General features: G+C 34.5%; 3 protein-coding genes and 2 long non-coding RNA genes across 5 annotated transcripts in view; 1 reads left to right on the top strand and 4 right to left on the bottom strand.

Annotated features, from left to right (window-relative positions):
- LOC117120292 (neurexin-4-like) overlaps positions 1–3,710 on the bottom strand; it is a 5,615-nt gene extending 1,905 nt beyond the window's left edge. The window contains exons 1-6 of the mRNA XM_033265310.1: positions 3,640–3,710; positions 2,477–2,597; positions 1,643–1,834; positions 1,292–1,381; positions 343–476; positions 38–217 (exon numbers count right to left, since the gene is read on the bottom strand). Coding sequence (XP_033121201.1) covers positions 38–217; positions 343–476; positions 1,292–1,338 — 361 coding nt within the window. The 5' untranslated portion in view covers positions 1,339–1,381; positions 1,643–1,834; positions 2,477–2,597; positions 3,640–3,710. The remainder of the gene's footprint in view (positions 1–37; positions 218–342; positions 477–1,291; positions 1,382–1,642; positions 1,835–2,476; positions 2,598–3,639) is intronic.
- Positions 3,711–3,725: 15 nt separating this feature from the next.
- LOC117120243 lies at positions 3,726–6,366 on the bottom strand. The gene is made up of 5 exons (XR_004447313.1): positions 6,167–6,366; positions 5,550–5,634; positions 5,276–5,412; positions 4,765–4,877; positions 3,726–3,870 (listed from the first exon to the last, which is right to left on the bottom strand). It is a non-coding gene; the product is annotated as an uncharacterized LOC117120243 (long non-coding RNA).
- A 193-nt stretch (positions 6,367–6,559) lies between these two features.
- LOC117120236 (neurexin-3-like) lies at positions 6,560–7,732 on the bottom strand. Its single transcript, XM_033265252.1, has 2 exons — positions 7,558–7,732; positions 6,560–6,868 (listed from the first exon to the last, which is right to left on the bottom strand). Exons 1-2 carry the CDS (start codon positions 7,722–7,724, stop codon positions 6,676–6,678), a joined length of 360 nt encoding a protein of 119 aa, XP_033121143.1. The 5' UTR covers positions 7,725–7,732; the 3' UTR covers positions 6,560–6,675.
- A 117-nt stretch (positions 7,733–7,849) lies between these two features.
- Positions 7,850–9,383, bottom strand: LOC117120249. The gene is made up of 3 exons (XR_004447314.1): positions 9,309–9,383; positions 8,261–8,401; positions 7,850–7,959 (listed from the first exon to the last, which is right to left on the bottom strand). It is a non-coding gene; the product is annotated as an uncharacterized LOC117120249 (long non-coding RNA).
- Positions 9,384–16,823: 7,440 nt separating this feature from the next.
- Positions 16,824–19,559, top strand: LOC117120411. The gene is made up of 2 exons (XM_033265460.1): positions 16,824–17,031; positions 17,487–19,559. Exon 2 carries the CDS (start codon positions 17,494–17,496, stop codon positions 19,423–19,425), a length of 1,932 nt encoding a protein of 643 aa, XP_033121351.1. The 5' UTR covers positions 16,824–17,031; positions 17,487–17,493; the 3' UTR covers positions 19,426–19,559.
- The last annotated feature ends 1,012 nt before the right edge of the window (positions 19,560–20,571 follow it).

The following is a 20,571-nucleotide window of genomic DNA, read 5'->3' as shown; positions in this document are numbered from 1 at the left end:
CCGTATATAGCACATAATCAAATTCATATATATTTACCATCGTAAACCTTAGCCATTAAATTGTTGGTGTTGGTCTTGGAGCGAAGTTGGTGAAAGATTACAGAATTATTTCTTGCTGTACGAAAACATAAACTCAAAGTTCCCCTTTTCCATGGTTTTAATTTCAGGATCGCATTTGAGTTGAGGAAGGTAAGGATGTATCCTCCGGTATAGCCGACTGGAATTACAATGTTTATGAAACCGTTACTTGTTGCTTACTCCATGTTACTTGAAATAGCAAAACTTTTATTATATACGGTACTATTTAGATATAGGCCTACTAAAATATTAAGATTGACATACTTATTCCATTGCACCGCAGTGCACCCAAGGACATTCGGGCAAGTGTATGTTCTTTGTTATTTTCTTGTGAGAAGTCCATGCGTACGACAGGCAGGTATTTCTTCACATTCAACACACCCTCATCGTATAACCAACTAACAGAAAAAATCAAGGTAAGTCATAAATTCAGGATTATGAAATCTAAAATGCGGTACCTCCAATTCACTGTCACAGTCAGCAGCAGCATAAGCATTATTAGCACTGAATTATCACTACATTGGCACGATCATGCAGCATCACCACCGCTGAAACAAAAGCATATAGCAATACTTCAAAATTCTCATCAACAGGGGAGCAGCACTTGTATAAAGTAATTAGCAACAGCAGCTAGCAGCACAGCATCAACATTATAAGCATCAGTTACTATGTTCAAAAACAGCAGCAATCATTATACTATCATCGTTTACATCACCTTATTTTATTATTATTATCACCATCACCACCAACACCATCATCAAAGTGGCGTACATAACACCTATGGCCTCTCGTTTGACGAAGTCCCGGGCCCCCAGTCCCAAAGCGCCCCGGTGGGCCATCCTACTAATAAACAACACTCTTCATAGCCATAGCCTGGAAAATATGGTCCAGTAGAAGACCTGAAAATAGTAAATTTAAACTTTGTAAATATTTCTTTAAAACAATATCAATTCCCGACGCAAGTTGTTCCACAGCCCTCCATTACAAGCTTTAAATTTACTCCGAAATAATGAAGTAAAAGAGCTACTAGAATTCACAGCGAATTAATAATAAAAGAACACTTGTTTGATACTCCACAGTAAGGGGCCCCTCGTAATCGACTGATAAAATGCATGAGCACTTTCTCGCCACCGGGTCCCATGACTCGTCCTTACGCCACTGCATCATCATCATTATTGCTCTGGAGGCATAAAGAACAATATTAATAACTTACCTATATTTATTAGCATCACAATTGTTTGTCATATTGGCAGATCTCATAGTTTGTCCTCTTGGAGAAGTGAATTTAGTTCCGATGCCAAAACTACAAACAATTTTGATAATAATAACAATAATATTTTTAAAAAATGATAGTTTTAGTAATAGTAGTAGTAGTAGTAGTAGTAGCAGCAGCAACAACGGGCGGCAGCAGTAGTAGTAGTATTAGTAATAATAACATTAATTATAATTATAAAAATATTTTAATAATATAATTTAAATACTATTTACCTTAATAATAATAAATTAATAATTAGTGATAACAATATTTTTTTGTGAGTGAAAGAGCAAGCGAGTAACCACCTACCTAATGGGAGCCTGCCAACACCAGTATTTGATGGCTTGTTCGCAGTAATCAGCATGATCTACAAGGAACTTCAGAATATCTCAAGTCATATCGCGGTACTGCAATTTGTATATCGTCGGACCCCAGTCGGCAGATCTTACTTCAGACTTATCCTCAAAGTTGTGTTCAACTATTGTTAAAATTTTGTCATTCCTTTAAAAATAATCAGCTTAAAATATTAGCATCGAGCTTGTAATTGTTATAGTTTAATAGTTATTGTATTGTCGACGGATTGCAAGTTGGTTCATACTATGTTTCCATTTTATAAGTCAGGCTCAGGAAGAAAATGTTGTACATCTGGATGACACGACACAAACAAGTGTATTTGACAAAAAAACTTGGGAACGGTTAATGTGAGACAGATTTTTGAATATTTAAAAAGGCAAGCCTTTTAAGGTTTCCGCAGGACAGAATTCTAAAACCAGAGATACAATAGAGACTAGAACTTCGGGTAAAAATTCTAAATTTTAATCGTTGCTTAAGAACATGCTTTGGTGGCGTGGTTTTTAGTGTTATAGGCCTAAATAGAATAATCGGTAATTAAATTAATAAATTAAAATTTTAAATATAACAAGATTTATTTGATTGGACAATTGTGGATTTAGTGATTCAGTAATATAATATATCTATTAATTGATTGATTAAATGATTGATTGATTAATTAATTACAGTAGTTAATTAATTTATTCATTCATTGTTTCATTGAATAATTAATTTATTTATTCATTGATTTATTGATTCATTGACTGAACAATCCAGTTCTCAGGCAAAGAACAATTGATTTTTAGACATTACCTGAAGTTGCACAGTACATTAACTGGAGGAAACTTTCCAACACCATCGATATCAATTCTTTTTAAACCTGATATTCGATCACCAGAAAAATAGTACTCTCCGCAAGTTCTCATGAAGATTGCTGTAACATTAATAAACTCGTATGAAATGAAGAAATGTTACGATTTTTCTATAAAAACGTCTCAAATAAAATTAAAGTGAATGCATTTATAAATGAACAATTACACATAACAAAAAGCTGCTTTTCTCGTCGATCTACAAATCATTTCTTTGAGAAAAAAAACCCAAGTTATTATTTAAAATATAGGGAGAATGATTGATTAGATCGATATTCCTGTTAACTAAAACATATTTGTGCGTCGAAGTGTCTAGCTGACAATTGTAATTAGTACAATTGTAGACACTTTGACGGATCTATTAATTACAGTATACAACTGTAAAACACATATAGGGCGTCGTACAAGGCATGCATATTACAAACTAAGTAATTCATAGAATTATTGTTAATAAAATTTGATGATTTGTTCGGAGTATTTTTTTTCTACATCTCTTTTTTTATGTATACATTTTATGTAGGTCTACAATGACATTATATAAATTTGGTTTACAATTAATATATATTTTAAATATATTTTACTAGATCTTATGGAAATTGAAAACACATGGTAAATAGGATTTTGAAAGAAGTTTTTTGAATTTAAAATACTCTTTTATTTATTGATTCTATTTCCTATTTTTTTGTAATTCCAAGAAATAGTGTTAATTAATTAAATTTGATAAATTGTTTCTTCATATTTAATTTTTGTAAATGTGATTCACTCGTGTTGCGGAAACATATTGGTTTTGATTTTTTTTTTAAGTGGGAATAACGTAACGTAAAATTGTTATTTGAAAAAAAATTATATTATGAGAAACAAATAGATAAATAATAAAAACAAATAGAAACATGCAATAATCATATCAAACATAGCTCATCAACGAAATGTGCCTTTATTTTAGTTGTATGTGAAAGAAATGTCTCTGGCTGGATACGGACCTGCAACATTTTGCTATCAAGGCGAGTGTCATACCCATTAGAGCACAGAGACCTATAAAATATAGGCGAAGATCTAACCTCCATGGGAATGTATTCTTTGTGTCTTTGGCAGGCAAAATTTACTTACGAAAATGGCAGGTAGGTCCCGAATACCCTGTTCCCGAGCAATCGTATCGTACGCCTTCTTCTTTGCTATTGTACACACCTTTATTTTCACAGGCTAGGTCAGACGTAAGGCAAGGATCCGTAACTTGGCATGATCCGATCGTAACTCCATTCACCATGTTTGTATTCGTAATCTCGTTTGGATAAATTATAGCAGCCTGAAACGTGATTTCTTGCATGCAGCCTTCAAAACCTATATAAATTCATTACAATTATTGTCAAATTTATTAATTAAATTCTAAATGGTAAATTTAAAAAATAAACATTATATATTTAAACTCTGGAATTTATTCCTTGTTAAAATGAGGCTCGTAAAAGTGGTGTGAATAATATACCGGTATAGTAACGTTTACTTCATCTGACTAAACACTTTTAAAAGAAGGTACTTTTTGTGTTGAGTTAACAAATACTTTGGGTTGAGTTAGCAAGTATTGTCCTACCCAATATTAATAGACACATAAATACTGGCCTTACATCTTATATACCCTTACATCATCTTAAAAACCACATAAATAAGCAAAGACTGTGTTTATTTTTATTGTAAGTAGACGCTATTTGATCCATAGAGTACTACCGTGTTTCGTGATACTACTCCGTTGCTATCTTTGCAAAATGAGTTCAACCGGACGCCATTTTCTCTACTGACAAACAATTGATCCCAATATGTCTATGTCTATTTCTAACGTAATTATTAAGATGTTGTATCTTTTCTTTGTAAATTTTAATTGCTGAATAAATGTGTGTTCAATAATTAATATAGTGCGAGCTTTTGTGTTTTAGTATATTTTGATGGTAAAATATTTGATTTTAAAATTCCAGAAAGCATATGAAGTCATTCAGGCGTAATGAACGGTAACCAACGTATGGTTGGCGACAGAGGGTGCCACCTGGCGTTGTGACTACATGACTGTGGTACTCTATAAGAAAAGAAATTGTTTTAAACAGGGAACAGTGAAATTTCCGTTTTCCAGATTTTAGTAGTAGGGCATTCCACTAAGCACAACCCCTTAAATATTTTTGCTAAATATTTAATTAATTATACTTCTAATTTTTATAATAGAATTATATTTATGAAACATAAACGAACCTTGACCTGTGTTAGTCCAACCTCCACCGAGATAGAGGTCACTGGTGGGGGTCAATGTGTGGTTTGTAATCTGAAAGCTTGTCTTCGCTGCATCCACTGTTGAAGTTGCAGAACTTTAGTAAAGTAAGAGTAGACAATATAATATTATACTCTGCTGTATGCACATGTATACAAAATTCATCCCATCGATGGTTACACATAATTGTGTTAGTATACTGTACTAGTAACTGACGAAACTGTTAAAAAGTTTCAAAATATAAATGAATAATACTTGTGTTTTAATTTATTTATTATATCACTGTAATATAGATATAATCTTCTTTGGTAATTTTTGTTATATTTACCTTGGCCTATCATTTAACAGTCGTTTTACCACTCCAGTTATTACACTTATTGAGTCTTTAGAAAGTCACCAACGGAACCAGAACCACACTTATAGTTCATGATTAATAAACGAATGTGCAGTACTGCTGTTTGACGTAAAACAAAGTTAAGCAAATTATTTGCATACCCTTCCATAATTGAAAATTCCACTGTGTGTCACATGGTATTATTCAAGTGTTCTCCAACAACCATGGTGTATGTAATAAGGTCATTTTCTTTTCCTAATTCCAATACGCCTTGCACTCTGTTGTCAAGCAAGTGAAGCTGTACAATTGTGCACAATGTGAATTTAAAATGACAGTACAATTTATATCTCGCTATAACTATAATATATCCATTGATATATTAATGATATACTATTATTAACAGAAGTCATTATAGTAATCATATCATTGACCTACACTGATTTTTCCCCCAATGTCATTCTCATCTTGAATCGCAACCAGAAGGAGGATAGCGTTGCGCTGCACAGTTTTCAGTTGAAATCTATTAAGAACATTGACAATGATTAACTACTTTTGTTATCGTGACAAGGAGAATAGTTCGTACAAGCAAAGCGGTACCATTATACAACTAACTAAAAACCATGATACAACGTAGTACAATGATACAATGAACATACCAATGAAGAGCCATTGTAGAAAAGCCAACTATGTACAGTGCCATGGTACAACCGACAACCAATAAAGGAACAATGGTACAAGCGTATAAAATTAGGTACCATGTTGGCTTAGCAATAAATCATGGTACAACTAATGAAGCAAGCGCAGTGGTAACCGGTACCAAACAATACCAATACAACCAACAACCAATTTTACCTCTGAAGTCAATGTGCAAAGTACAATATTGGCAGTCAATTAGGTACCAAATATAACCAACAACCGAGATGCACTAAAGAAACATGATAGTATGAACCTTGTTTGCAATATGCATTTTGTAAAACGTGTTATATGCATTCAGATCATCAAAGGAGAAGAGATTGCTTGTTTAAAATGAGATAGGGCCTATTTGTACCAACCTTAGATTAAGGTTGCCATCGTTCCATCCTTTTAGAATAAGTTGCGATCGTGAAGTGGGGAAGATAATTGAAGAATGTCCGAGATCCCTGCATCCATACTCAGGCTTGCTATCTTCATCCTTCCCTACGTACTTGACTAACGGTCGACTTAAAGTGAGCTCCTCCAGAATGTTAGTTACTCCAAAACTCACGAGCTTCAGGCATCCAATAAAATTACTGCCTAACATTAATCCTATGTGAAAAAGAAAGTTGCATCCACAAAAGCGCAAGTAATAAACAATGTTTGTGGACACACCCACCCATTCAAAAAGTTGACTAAGCAGCGGAATTAGTTTAATATAAGCTTATTATCAAAAGAGAAACACTTTTGGCTAATGCAGGGTGTTTTTCATACATAGCTCTCACAAGTACTGTGGCTTATTCAACGTAAATGGTGCATCACAGGCGTTATAAATATTATATCAAATATTATAAATATCATTTGATTTTAATGAAAAACACTAAACCTATTAAACAAGCAAGTAGGTCCTACTTACATAGCACTTGAGGACTGGTCCTCCTCCAACGTACACCGTCTCACCAAGGTTCAGATAATTTAACTGGGGAAGAGTGTTGTCTATCGTGTACCAAACACCATCGATTGATCGAGTGAGGCTAGCAGTAACTTGTGTTGCTTCATGTTGTAATTTAACTTCATACCAACTGCATAATTACAAATGATTGGTCAGTTCACATTGAAGAGATTTCACATGACTTTTTTATAATATCGATGGTAATGGCTACGATGAAAATGAGAATAATGGTCCAGCGGATAGCTATATAAAATAACACAAGAATGGTAAACGTGATGATAAGGACGAAGTTTATTACAATAGCGACAGCGACGATGATAATGATGATGAGGAGAATGATAATGACGATGAGAATAGTGGTCCAGCGGAGCTATATAAAATAACACAAGGATGGTAAACTTGATGATAAGGACGAAGTTTATTACAATAGCGACAGCGACGATGATAATGATAATGACGATCATAATGAATATGATGTAGATTAGTTATGATATTCGAGATTGCACGAGGTCGTCAAATATAAATACATTTTTTAACTGAAATAAAATTGAAATATTTAAAGGAAATGTTATAATTGTACTTGAATATTATATTCATTTACAATATATAATATTAGTTTTAAATCAGTTAATACTAGACCTATTGGTTAGAAATTGTACTACACATGAATAACCTGTAAACAATTATTCATTTTTCATTTTCCGTTTCATGGTATTTTAAACTTTTACTTCTTTCAGCAAGCCTGAGACTGTGAGATGCAATATACAACGTAAACGACATGAAGCGCATATGAATTTAATCAAAAAGTATTGCTCTGACCTGTTGCCATTGACGTTAGTCTCATTAAAGTGATAATTAAGAGCCTTGTAGCCAAAATTAATAGAAGCCATCAATTCTCCATCAACTATTTCAATTGCAACATAGTTGATCCCTGGGGAGAAACTATGACCATAAACCAACACTCCAGATCTTTGTTGGCGTTCCATTAAAGGAAGTTGGGAATAAAATTGTTATTATTATCATTGATTGTTGTTGTTGCTGTTGTTGCTACCGTTGTTGTTGTTATTATTAGTAATATTCAGGATTTTAATTGATGAAGCAGTTGAAAGCTCACCTTAAAATTTATGTGCACGTACACACTAGGTGAGTAAGTATTCTCAGATTTGGTGTTAACATTATACTCAAGATACTCCTCCCCTTGTAGGGTAATAACTACGTCATCTGAATGAAAATAAAAAATATTACAGACTATTGGAATTTGTCGTAAATATCATTCAGATTGTATTTAAAATGCTGCTGTTAATCTGGCACACACACACTGCGCTCATCATCGGTCACCAGCCCTCAGTGGACAAATGTATCTACTCGGCTCTTTTAGAGCGATGACGTCTGCTGGGAGTCAGTAGCAGTGAGAACGTGTCACCGTCGGTGAAAAATCCGTCGCGCGCGCCTAGCAATGATTTGCATCCTACATAAAAAAAAAAGGAAGAAAATGTATAGGCCTAACAATAATGTGACCTACCAGGAGTGTCACAGTTCCAGCCAATGAATCCAGTGTGGCTGCAATCACATATTGTGTTCGTGTACTGATTTACACATTTCCCACCATTTCTACAAGCATTCTCCATATCACATTTATTAACGCAACCTTCTTGCACCAAATCTGTAAGAAATAATAGTAAAAATCCAAATTTTCATATATTTCTAAACAGTAATTCAGTATTCTATAATTAATGGCAATTGGATAGCAACAGATAGCTAATTATAGGCCTAACCCTTTTTTAAATAGGCCTATATGTTATTAATTATTGAATATCATTTAAAAGAATCGGTTGTAATTTTTTTTTTAATGGCTCTCTGACTCCTGTCTTATTGTTTGAGTGACTACAAAGGAAATAAGCATGCCGACGTTTAATTCTCAGCAAATGCAAAACGTTACTATAACGTTATGTGATTATGTATGTGAGAAATTAACTTTGACACAACGTTCAAGCAACATTTAAACGTTATTTAGGTGTAAAATTACGTAGGCCTACTGTATACGCAGCACATAAATGGAAACGTGAGACGTCCCTTCCCTCCGTGAGTAGGAGTTGCCAATTAGGAATTTTTCCTTGGGCAAGCAAAGGCACTCCTGAAGCCTCCCTACGAGGGTTACGGTTATCATTATTTTTTTTTTTATTCGTAGTTAAGATTCAACTGTTAATAACCCTCTCGACTTCTGTTTTGCGCCATGAGAATATTTTATGATTGCTGGCGCATTGTACAACATCATCATCATCATCATCATCATCATCATCATCATCATCATCATCATCATCATCATCATTATTATTATTATTATTATTATTATTATTATTATTATTATTATTATTATTTTAATTATTATTATTATCATTATCATTACTATTAACTTGAAATTGTTAGCTGGGTTGATTTTGTGTATGTTTATTTTTTATCCCATTTTAGGCCTAAGAGTCGAAGTTAGTATATGTAAAACAAAAAAAAAATATTAGTATTCCTAAATTTAGCATTTTCATTATTAATCAATTGATGAATATTGTACTCACTTGTACTGTTGTACATGTTAAACATTGTAAAGGATTCAGAGATGAGAAATTCCGGAGTTTGAAAACATCCAACGAACTGGGTAAAATTTCTATTTGCTGGAGTTTTCATGTTTTGCCACAAACCTTAAAACAATAGTAATGGTAATGTAATTAATAAGCAACGAAGAAGCAGTTTAAAAACAAATTATAATGCAATCAAAATGCTCAACTAAATTCGCCTAGGGACAATAAATATTTAAGTGATTAAATTGAAATACATTTTGACCATACAGTAAATAAAACAAGTCGAGGAAGTTGGAAGTGGAAGGAGGCTATTACTGTTATCAATTAGTAATAATTAGCGAATAAAAATGTCTGTGGTTAGAGTCTTACTCATTGGTACCAACAAGTACATTGCAACACTACCTTGCGATCAACTACAGGAAGACAGTTATATTCAACCAGATAGTTGATGAGCCTCAACCAGGTAGTTGATGAGTCAGTGTGACTATCTTCTTTGATTTGGTAGGCTCCTAACATTCGGTCCCACATTATTTAAATAGAGGAGTGATTAGAAGGAGATAAGAAGAATGATTAGAACAGAGAAGAGTTATAACAGTAAAAAACTATATAGAAAATGATTAGATCAAGAAGAGAGACTTCACACACTTATGTATAATGTATACAATTGATAGGGATTTGAATAAAGGGACACTGAACACCTAACGCAGGCCCGTATTGTTGGGGGGGGTGGTTAAGGGGGTTACGACGAACCACCCGAAAATGGAGATGGTCCGCATTTAAAAAAGAAAAATTTTTATTCGGAGATATATTTAAAATGTTCTCCCGAGTATCGGAGATCATACAAGCCAAATGGTCCACTTTCCACTGAAACAAACCTTCCACAAATTAAGTGACGCTACGGGCCTGTAACTCAAACATGAAGGTTTAAGTAGGTGGGTGATCAGCCACGACGAGGCAGAGTTTAACCAAGGTCTTCAGCACAAAGAAGCAGGAACAAATCCTCCCAGCCAACCACTCCACCAATAGATGGTAATTTATTTATGATTTTTTTTTGTCATTTATCATCTTACCTCCAATAAATATATATGATGACATAGGTAGTTTGTCAAAGGTTTGTAGAGCGCCACCGACGTCGTAAGCGTCCAAGTATTTAACTGGTGCCGTCTGGTTGTCAACAATGAAGTAGAGAAGTCCATTAGACTTTCTTTCGTATGTGACAGTATGCCAAATATCGTCATTTACATTTACCTAAATATATACTTTAACAAAAAAAATATTAAATTCTGTACAATTTTGTAAATGGTACTATATTTCTAGGATGAAAGTTTATCATGGTCCAGGTCTGATCCTATATGCCCCGATAAACACCCGGCCCGTGGGCAAACTCCGGCCTGCCAAAGATTTTGATCCGACCCGCGCAACATTGCTAACAAATAAATAACTTTCGTCCGATTTTCAATACTTACAGAAACGTTTTTCTGTTGAAACACGACTACCTACTTTGGCATTATTAACACGAGCCTGGCTTTTTCTTAGTGTAGCTCACTGTATCTATCTAGTGTCTTGCCATGGGGAGAGGAGACGGGTTGGTAATTCTTGTCCTAATTGGGGAGAGGGCGACTGATGGGGACAAATGATTAAGTGGGGGAATCACTGGTATAATGCATGTACGTCTAACCATTGGCGGCGACAGCAACGGATCCATGGAGCAGGCTTGTGAACATGTCATTCTGTTGAAAATACTGCTTTAATGTGTCTTCTGAATGTGCCATTTCCGGGAATCTGAGGTGTTTATTTGAAAATTTGCTCACCTCAGCCTCAATAGTGGTTGAGCTGATGTTAAAGTAGGGCTTTTTTAGGGGAATCTGACTACTCTTCGGGAATATTCTGGCGCTGCCATTATTTAACTACTTAGTACATAAGAGTATTTTTTTCTTTGAAAATTTCTAGTGGTAGAAGAGCAGGAGATTTGATGCGTTCCCTCATTTTTGCAAACCTTTTTACAAAACAAGGCCTATCATAGATGATGTTGAAAAACAAATGCTAATAATAGGCCTATTAGGAAGACTTGTAAGCTTACAAAGTGGGTAGAGCTGACATTGAAGGAATTGAAAGTACACAATTTATGTCGGTACGCCGGTGGTCTCAACAGATTGATTAGATTGATGGAAATTGGACCCAGCTTAAAAATATTGAATACCAGGGCTATATTATAGTATAAATATGCGTATAATGTTTCTGTTATTGCTTTTATAGTGGTAGGCCTAGTTGACTATTCATCTGATTAAAATGTGAAAATCCTGTTGTCCTATCCATCTTAAAATTGGATGTGGTACATTTCTATAACATCGGGGAAAGCCAACATTGACGCTCACCTTTCCTCAAATTGATTGTACAAATGAGTAATCCTTAATTCGCTGTTCACCAACTCAATCCAGAGGGCGTATTTTGGATTTGTAAGGTCGCGATATTCCTGGTAATAAAGTAGAGCGTCACCTTGGACTGTCTTGAATCGAAGCCTCGCACCATGTTCGTCCACCTGAATCCATGGCACAGAATATTGTGCGAAAGATGAACCAGGATTTATGAAAGTATATTTTTTATTTTGTTGACAATACACAAAGGAGGCGAAGATTAAAACCAATATAGGCCTACTGCTTATCCATAGTGATTTTTTATTCATGCTGGTGATTATCTGTATAGGAAAGATACACGCATTTTAGAAACTGATATTTTACCATAGATAAAAATCAATCATTACTTTCATTAACCTTAGAGATGATATACAATAGGCCTATGTCCCCGGCATGGGGCGGATCCATAATTTTTCAAACGGGGGTTGGGGAACAACATTTTCAGAATAGATAAGTGAGTAGCGCTAATTTCAATTATGCACTGAAATTATAACATTTAGTGGCAAAACTGGGGGCACGTTCCCCCATGTTCCCTACTGGATCTGCGCCTGCCGACTTTAATCTTAGATAAAAGAAGAATAATAGCTTTCAAAAGTTCTTGTGGCAAATGACCATGTTTAAACATCAAATTAAAGCAAAGGCTAAATAGAAAATTAATTAGTCTATTACTGGCATAGACAAGATGTTATTTTAATTGATTGAGAGATAATCAGTTTTACAATGTTTTATATAAAATGCAGTAGTTAATACTAGCACAATTGGCACTCTCCTGTATCAGTGATGCTTTGGATTTCGCTTAAATAAATATCAAGTAACATCAATTCAACGATTCTGTCTTCAACACGATGGACACAACAAATCTGATCTATAATATTCTTTGTGCAACTGGCTGTTCGACTAATGGCTTTGCGATATTCATTCTATTTTAATTGCGGAATCAGTTCAGTTCAACACATCTTCTGATTTCAAATCAGTGTATCACTAAACTTTTTTCCGTTGATGTGCCATTTTCTCAATCCAGACTTACTGACTCGGGTTCCAGAACCAAATGCTGAGGCAGAATTTCTTTGTAAGTTCTGGTTAAGCAAGAACATGTTCTGGTCAAATACATGCAACAACGGCTAATCTTGTGGTACTTACAATCGATCGTTACTTAGCTGTAATGTATCCACTGAAGTGCAATGTATACTAGGAAAAGTTTAGCATAAAAGTATTTCTTTTGCTGATTCCCTGGACATGTGGTTTTGGGTTTATTACCCCCTGGGTGATGTTACACAGTGTATCACAGGGTATCACAAAGCATTTGCACTGATGTGTGGTGGCTACATCCTTGTTATTGCTATTAGTTCAATGTTGTTTATTTATTTCAACATTTTTCGTACACACCGAAAACGAGTTGGAGATGGTTCACCTGCAGAGAGTTTTAACAGTGCGGTCAGACGTTTCAATATCGTTAAGACAACGATGATAGTTTTTGTGACATACATTATTTGTTGGACTCGGAACGAAATAGCTTTTTTCAACTTCTCATTCGGTGGCAAGTTGTACGTCATTAGAACATTTTACCACATTACAGTAGCAATGGTTTTGTGTAATGCTTGTATAAACCCAATAATATACACATTCAAATATAATGACTTTAAAGTAGGTATGCAAGAAACTCTGCCATGTCTTATATATTTATGTATTCTGCCATGTCTTCTGCCCCATTACAAAATTCTAGTCTGCCAGGAACTGTGTCTGCAAATGTTGTGCCATAATTCTTGATATCTTGTTAGCAGTTATAGGAGTTGTGAAATTACATGATTCTTATCGCGTTACCTTATATATTTCTGGCTATAAATCAATAAAACCGAATAAAAGGGAAACCAATTGTCGGAAAATATCATAGATACAATTCTTCAACTTATCCAGAACATATCGTCTAGAAATGATCTCTTCGACCAAAGCCATAAAAGTGTTCGAAGTGTTTAATTTCCATCTACATGAATATATTTCTTTTTAATATAATACGTTGAATATTTGCACACATCATACCTATGTGATATTTTTTCAATACACTAGTAGCGTACACAATATTCCAACCAGAAGTTACCAAAATTATTTTTTAGTTTGGCTAGATGTAAACTTGAAATATAGGCCTACAAACGCTATTATATACTATGGAAGTTTGCTATGGAACAGTTTACCATATGAATTAAGACAACATTATAACAATTTTAAATCTGCCCTTAAATTGCATCTTATATATCGATATTGAGTGTTGTTTAAAAATATAGATATGCTTTTAGTAAAGAGTAGTTAATTTTTTTTTATTGTAATGCTTTAATGTACCGTAGGGCCCCTCGGAAGAGCAGTGATTTAACTGAGAGGGCTACCCTACTGCAAGAAAACGTAATAAATAAATAAATAAATAAATAAATAAACATAGGCCTAGGTATTAACTTGGCATCAATGTTTGTTTGTCTTTAAATAAACCATCTTGAACATTAAATCTTCAAACAATTAAAAATACTCAAACCTGATCTGTTTAGTAACAACAAGTGGCATAATTGATGAACTACAGGAATTTATAAACGTCCGCAAAGTTATTATTTCTACCTGTTACGGACATTAATGAACCAGCTTACTACATTACAGTAACATAGTATAATCACCATAGGAATATTATTAGTAATACCTTATAATCAACCAGTCTAGATGATCTACAGACCCACACTCCAGTGAAGGCTACAGCAATTTGCAGATATTTATTTATTTATTTATTCGACTTTACACAGGCAAAAATACAATAAAATATCAATGAAATAAAAGATTGCTGGTGACGGGAAAAGGCCAACAGGTGGACAAATTACACCTCTGATATCGGCCGATCCCGAAAAGTTCCAACAAATCTGGCAGAGGATCCAGACTAAGGACCTCCTATAGGGCCTTGGTTCAGCGACACTGAGAAAACCACAGATGGTTCAAGGGGAAGATTGCATTGTTTAGTATAGTATAGTAAAAATTGTGATCTATATTAGATCACAATAATTAATAAAAATTAATAATTAATTACAATATCCTATTTTTTAGTCCGACTACCTCAAGTTGGTCCAACGACAGAGTCTATGCTTCTTGTCCGATGTGGAGAAATTTCTAGCTGAGACCCCTCCTGCAGGTACCACCATTGACCCGATCCACACCATTTTTGGGCTCTCTGTCTTTACTTTTAATGTGCATTATACATATTGGCCTAATAATGATTATACCTGCTCTTGAAGGCCGGTGTCAATTGTTTTCACGTAATAGAATAGAAGCCGGGTTCGCAGGTGCAATGTAAGGACTATAATAGTTCTACGGTCTCCCAGTAAATCATGTTCAGCTAGATAGCTATGTCCAACGCAATATTTTCATGACAGTTATTTTCTAACAGTACGATAGCAAAATACGTCAAAAAATTCGTACAATGCATAGACATATGTATTGTGTTATAGCGGAAATTGGTGGGCATTTACCTCTGAACTAGGTTCTGGCTAAAATGAATAGGGCTTGAATGAATTATGGCGGAAATGTATCAAAAACGTGACGAAGAATAGGTAGTATTAGGATGTTTTCTTCATTGTATGAAAGCAAAACACGTAAAAAAATTCGTACAATGCAATAGATATATGTATTGTGTTATAGCGGAAATTATGGGCATTTACCTCTGGACTAGGTTCCGGCTAAAATGAATAGGGCGTGAATAAATTTACGTAGTAACAGGATGTTTAATCATTTCTTGCTCAATACACCGAATTACATTTGTTCAATTCGTAAAAGCAACTGAAGCATATAATTTCGATTGTAGTTGTTTAGTGCACACTGCCTATGAATCATGGAAGCTTACCACTGTGGACTTTACTCACTTTATGTTTGCTAACTGTTGTTTGATAAAAACGACTGTTATTATTTCCATTGAAAATCGAATAATTCAAGTATATATATTAAGATCTTTCCAATGTGCGTTAAGAATACTTCATTATATCGACTGGTCGTTCTTCGTTAAACCACGCCCACCTGCGCAACGGTTAAATCCTACTCAACGAAGACGACCAGTCGAATAGAAAACTTATAAATACTCGACAAAACAAAATGGCTGTATAGTTACCGCGATACACGTTGCGTAATCAAGATTGCTTTAACTTGTGGTAGTATGGGTTTTTCGTAAAAAAATATTTTCATTCAGTTTTTGAATTCTGTTAGCCTCCAATTATTTTTTTGACTCCATGTGGGTAAATATTATAATTTTTATTTTATAAAATTTAATCTAAGTTATATTAACGCAAATGTTATTTATAAACTCACCAATCAGCCATGTTTTTTTTTTGTTTTTTTTTTTTGGTCACGTGGATAACTTGACGCTGATTAATGCACTCTGGTTTACCTTAATTTTCGTTGTCAACGAAGTCTATTTAACTAACCAGTCGAATGAAAATAATACTCAACGAAAATTCGTACGGTACTCAACAAAATGAACCAGTCGAATAAGCCCACTGAGTTACACGATAGCACGATTAAGACTGTTTTTTGATAAGCAATCATTCTTTGAAAATTCAATTAAAATTGAAATTATTATAAAAGCATGGAAACCGAAATGGCGCGTTGTCGTACTACACGGTTTATTCGTAGCTTCCTTCCTGAAAAGTAACCTATTAGACAATTACTCTAAGTAGTTTAATATTACAATATTCCACTGGATAACCCATTTAAAACTATTTTGTGTGTCGAGGCGAGTGGTAGAAATTTTAGTCTTCTCCTCCTGTTATAATCGAGTAAATTAGAACGTTCTTGTCCAGGGAGTGTGGTTGAAGGGAGAAACACCTATATGCTGGTGTTGAATTCTATGGATTTAGGTTCAGGATTGAAAATGCAGTTAATCGCCACTAATTAGATATAAAACAGATAAGCTGTTTCATACTCTTTTGAATCGTGATTGGGACATCAGTCCTGATGATGACATAATTAATGTCTAAATATTGAATCCCAACACAATGGCCTGTATTTCAATACTTGGAGTATGTATTATACTTTCCTATTTGTATTATTGTTGAAATTCCTGACAACCTGACAAACGACGATTGTTCATTTAAGCTGGGTTATAGTTTATTCAATATCTAATTCCTTTTAGATTATCCACCGGTCCATGGCATTCAATAGAATATAAACCTCGTTGCTCAGGTTGGGGTAACAACCTTAAAAGGCGCTGGTAACGGCAGAACTGAAACAGAAACGACATAATTATTTCGAATTGTAGCGATCTATAAAACTTGTTTTTTATCGCATTGGTAAGTTTCAACGTGTAAAAGTTTGATATTAGACTATGATTCCAAATAAATTTTGAAATGAAGGTAAAAGATGCCTTTTACATAGGGGACTACTTGATCATTAATTTTATATCTAGGCCTACAATAGTATAATCCGAGATACTGCCGATATCACCCTTGACGGTGAGGCCTTGTAAAAACGCTTAAACAAACCTACTAAATATGAATATACAACGTGTCTTAATGTGACGGTACATGAAACCGAATTCTAGAGTCAAAAAAGACGGTTCAACACTTGAATATCGTTCTGGAATACTAGTCATCTAATCAGCTGTAGGCCAACCTTTGTAAATAGATATTCATGTGGGCATTTTTTTGTTGGATTAATTTCATTGATAGTATCATTAAAAAATATTTTAGCTCAAATGTTATATAGGCCTAACGTTAATTTGTTTAATTTCTATATAATATTATAGTGTGGAAATGCCAGTCATGTTCAAGTTGACGTATACTCGTGCACTATGCGTTGTGACGTTTATAATTGCATTTCAAATTACCAAAGCTGCAAAATGTACGATTAAAGACAATGTCTGCGATTGTAATAGTATTACAGATATTCACGACTTGCAGTTACATTGCAATGGAACAACAACTTTGTTGCTGAGCAATAATCAACTGTCGGAGTGTGATTGGCCAAATGGATTAAATCTGGTAAACTTTACTGGAATAACTAATGTGACAATATCAGAAAATAGACTTCAAACGATACCGATTGAATTCTTACCTGCTGATCTAGAAGTACTAGTATTATCTAACAACAGAATTAGATATATCCCAGGAAATCAACTATCAAGACTAAAGAAATTAAATGCTCTCGATATTTCAAACAATAACATATTATGCGTTCACAATGACGCATTTGTTGGACTTCGTAAATTAGAAAAACTCAGCTTGAGCGGCAACAATCTTAATAACTTCGAAAACATTATTACTACGCTAAGGAACGTACCATCGTTGAAAATTCTGGATTTATCTGAGAATCGTTTCGAAAATGTCTTCGTACCGGAGGTCATGAAAAGTCTTCAAACCTTAAATCTAGCGAACAATATCATATCTGTTGTACAAATTAGCAGTTGTACCTATAGGTTACCGAACCTTACAATGATAAACTTGGAAAACAATAAGTTGACGTGGTTTCCGAAATCTATTACATATTCACTCACTGACACGAAAATTCTGCTATCGAATAATCCGCTCCGATGTAGTTGTGATGTATTGCTTCCATTACAAAACTTCAAAGGTTTGACGTGTGTCGACGAAAATGGCAAAAAGTACAATATGAACTATAATTTAGTATCAGGATGTAGTGTTGTTGCCATGGACACACGTGATACCACAGGATCTGAAGGCTTAATCATAAAATCTGGGAGCTTCGTCAACAATCGAAAGTGTTCTGACAAATTCGACTGCAGTAGATTTGCAGATTCAACAACAAAAAATGAATGTGACGAGACAACAGAAATTTGTTGGGATCTACCCGAAGATGTCCGTGAGGAAATAAGAGATTTGGCAATAGTGAATGAGCGTGGTTACCTGAACTTGACTATGGCTGGACATTTCAACCTCTCTGGCACTTACTTTTACACAGAGTATCATACATGTTATGAGAAGCACCTGTATTCTATAGCTGGAAAGGTTACACACTCGATGAAGACTTTTAGTCCTCCACAAGGAAACTGTTCCAGAGATGGCTGCCCGGTAGCGAGTACACCTATATCGTGCATTCCTGATGATAATGATCGTCTGGCTGGCTGGAAGATTACTTTAATAATAGTAATGTCATGCGTATTCTTTGTATCGGTAGTTGTGACGGTGATCAGGTGCAGAAAGAAATCAAAACCTGAATTTGAAAGAGATCAAGATAGAACTACCCGACGTGTTCCTCATGTTGTCATTGATGGGTATCTGACAAAAATAGCTGATGTATCTACACGAAAGTACCCAATCTATGATAGCATTATTCATGCAACAAATGCAGAAGCACAGGGGTACACATCTGTTTATTTGGACACATATGGATATATGATAATGAATTCCAGTCCTAAAAATCGCTGTACTTCAAATACTGTTGGATATTATCTTATCTGCCCTAAGAAATCAACTACGGAAATACTTGTTGATGCAGATGGATATTTAAGTGTAAATCAACCGGAAGTTTATAGTTCAGATGACGGACACACTTGTATAACTTTAAGAAAAGATCAAGGCAAATTAGGACAACTGGTAGCAGATCCAAACATGTACATGAAACTTGAAGCCAGGCCTCCTAATGATGGCTACGTTGAACTTTCTACCACTTGGAATCTCCTGAAATTCTGGCTGAATAAAGAAGAGGAGGTTCAAAATGCACGATGAGTAGGCCTACATTAATGACCAATGACAGTAGTCAAATTATTACACACCTTTACTTATTATGCCACGTGTTTCTGTGATTTGTCTAAGTTAAAATTCAAGTTCGATTTATTTTCGAATAAAATATGAAATTTGTTTCCAGTGTTTAAAACATATACTCATTTATTTGAGTTAGGCCTATATTTTATTCAATCTTCAATATTCTTTAAATGCGTACATAGCAGAAACAAGTCTGAATTGCGTATGGAAAGTAAAATATAAAAACTGTACAAAATTGAAAAACAAAAAATACAGAAATTGACATAACAAATTTAAGGAATATTGAGAAATCGTTGAAAATCAAAACATACATCTGGAGAAATGGAACTAATATCATATTACAGATCATAAAGTAATAGGCTCACTTTAATTAGACCAAAAATGTAAAAACAGATAGATAATTTTTATTTTAAAATATCAGATGGAATGAACAATAATATAACATTAATAATAATTAAACTGTATAAGAGAATTATTGAGCTAGGTTTTCCGACTGTCTGTCGTAAATTTGCCTTTCCGCCTATAAATATTATCTAAATGGTTTTCTAATTGATCAACCATAACATGACTCTCCGCAAGTCAAATAAATTGTTTTGCATAAATTTAATCGTTTCATTGACAATTTGTATTGCTTATATAATAATTACCTCGCTTCACGAAGTGGGGTCAGGGTACTGCAATGAGCTCCGTCTGTATGTCTGTCGGTGTGTCGTGGAATCCGTCGTGGTGTCGGTCTGTCTGTCTGTGAAGTTTGTGTTTGTCCTTCCGGGAGCATAACTGAAAACTACTGGACGATTTAACGTCAAACTTTAACACATTGACAATATTACGTGTATCTTGGTCCTCCCCGATTTTGGTCCTCATCAGAAGTGGGATGTAGATTTTAGAACGTTATTTATTAAAATAGATTTTTCGCAACTGACAGAGCCAACTCGAGCGGATCGTTAAACTGAGTCATTTGGCTAGACCATGCTGACTGGAGCGGATTGACCGCGGACCGCCTCGAGCGTACCGACCATGTGTCCAATTTTGGCCAGCGGACTGAAAGCAGCCCGGAAGGCATGTAAGTCGTACAATTAAAAAAAAAAAATAGGAAATATGAAAAAAAAA

The sequence above is a fragment of the Anneissia japonica genome, unplaced genomic scaffold (assembly GCF_011630105.1).
Source record: "Anneissia japonica isolate Jap-2015-1 unplaced genomic scaffold, ASM1163010v1 scaffold250_len512249_cov173, whole genome shotgun sequence".
Lineage (NCBI taxonomy): Eukaryota > Metazoa > Echinodermata > Crinoidea > Comatulida > Comatulidae > Anneissia > Anneissia japonica.
Note: the sequence above shows the minus strand (reverse complement) of the source record. Positions and strands in the feature narration are given on the sequence as shown.

What these genes read in the sequence shown, in the direction of transcription:
- LOC117120411 (XM_033265460.1), top strand. Translation starts at nt 17,494, where the DNA reads ATGCCAGTCATGTTCAAGTTGACGTATACTCGTGCACTATGCGTTGTG.
- LOC117120236 (XM_033265252.1), bottom strand. Translation starts at nt 7,724, where the DNA reads ATGGAACGCCAACAAAGATCTGGAGTGTTGGTTTATGGTCATAGTTTC. An exon ending in ACTAACGTCAATGGCAACAG is followed by an intron (nt 6,869 to 7,557) that starts GTCAGAGCAATA and finishes GTAATTATGCAG; the next exon opens with TTGGTATGAAGTTAAATTAC.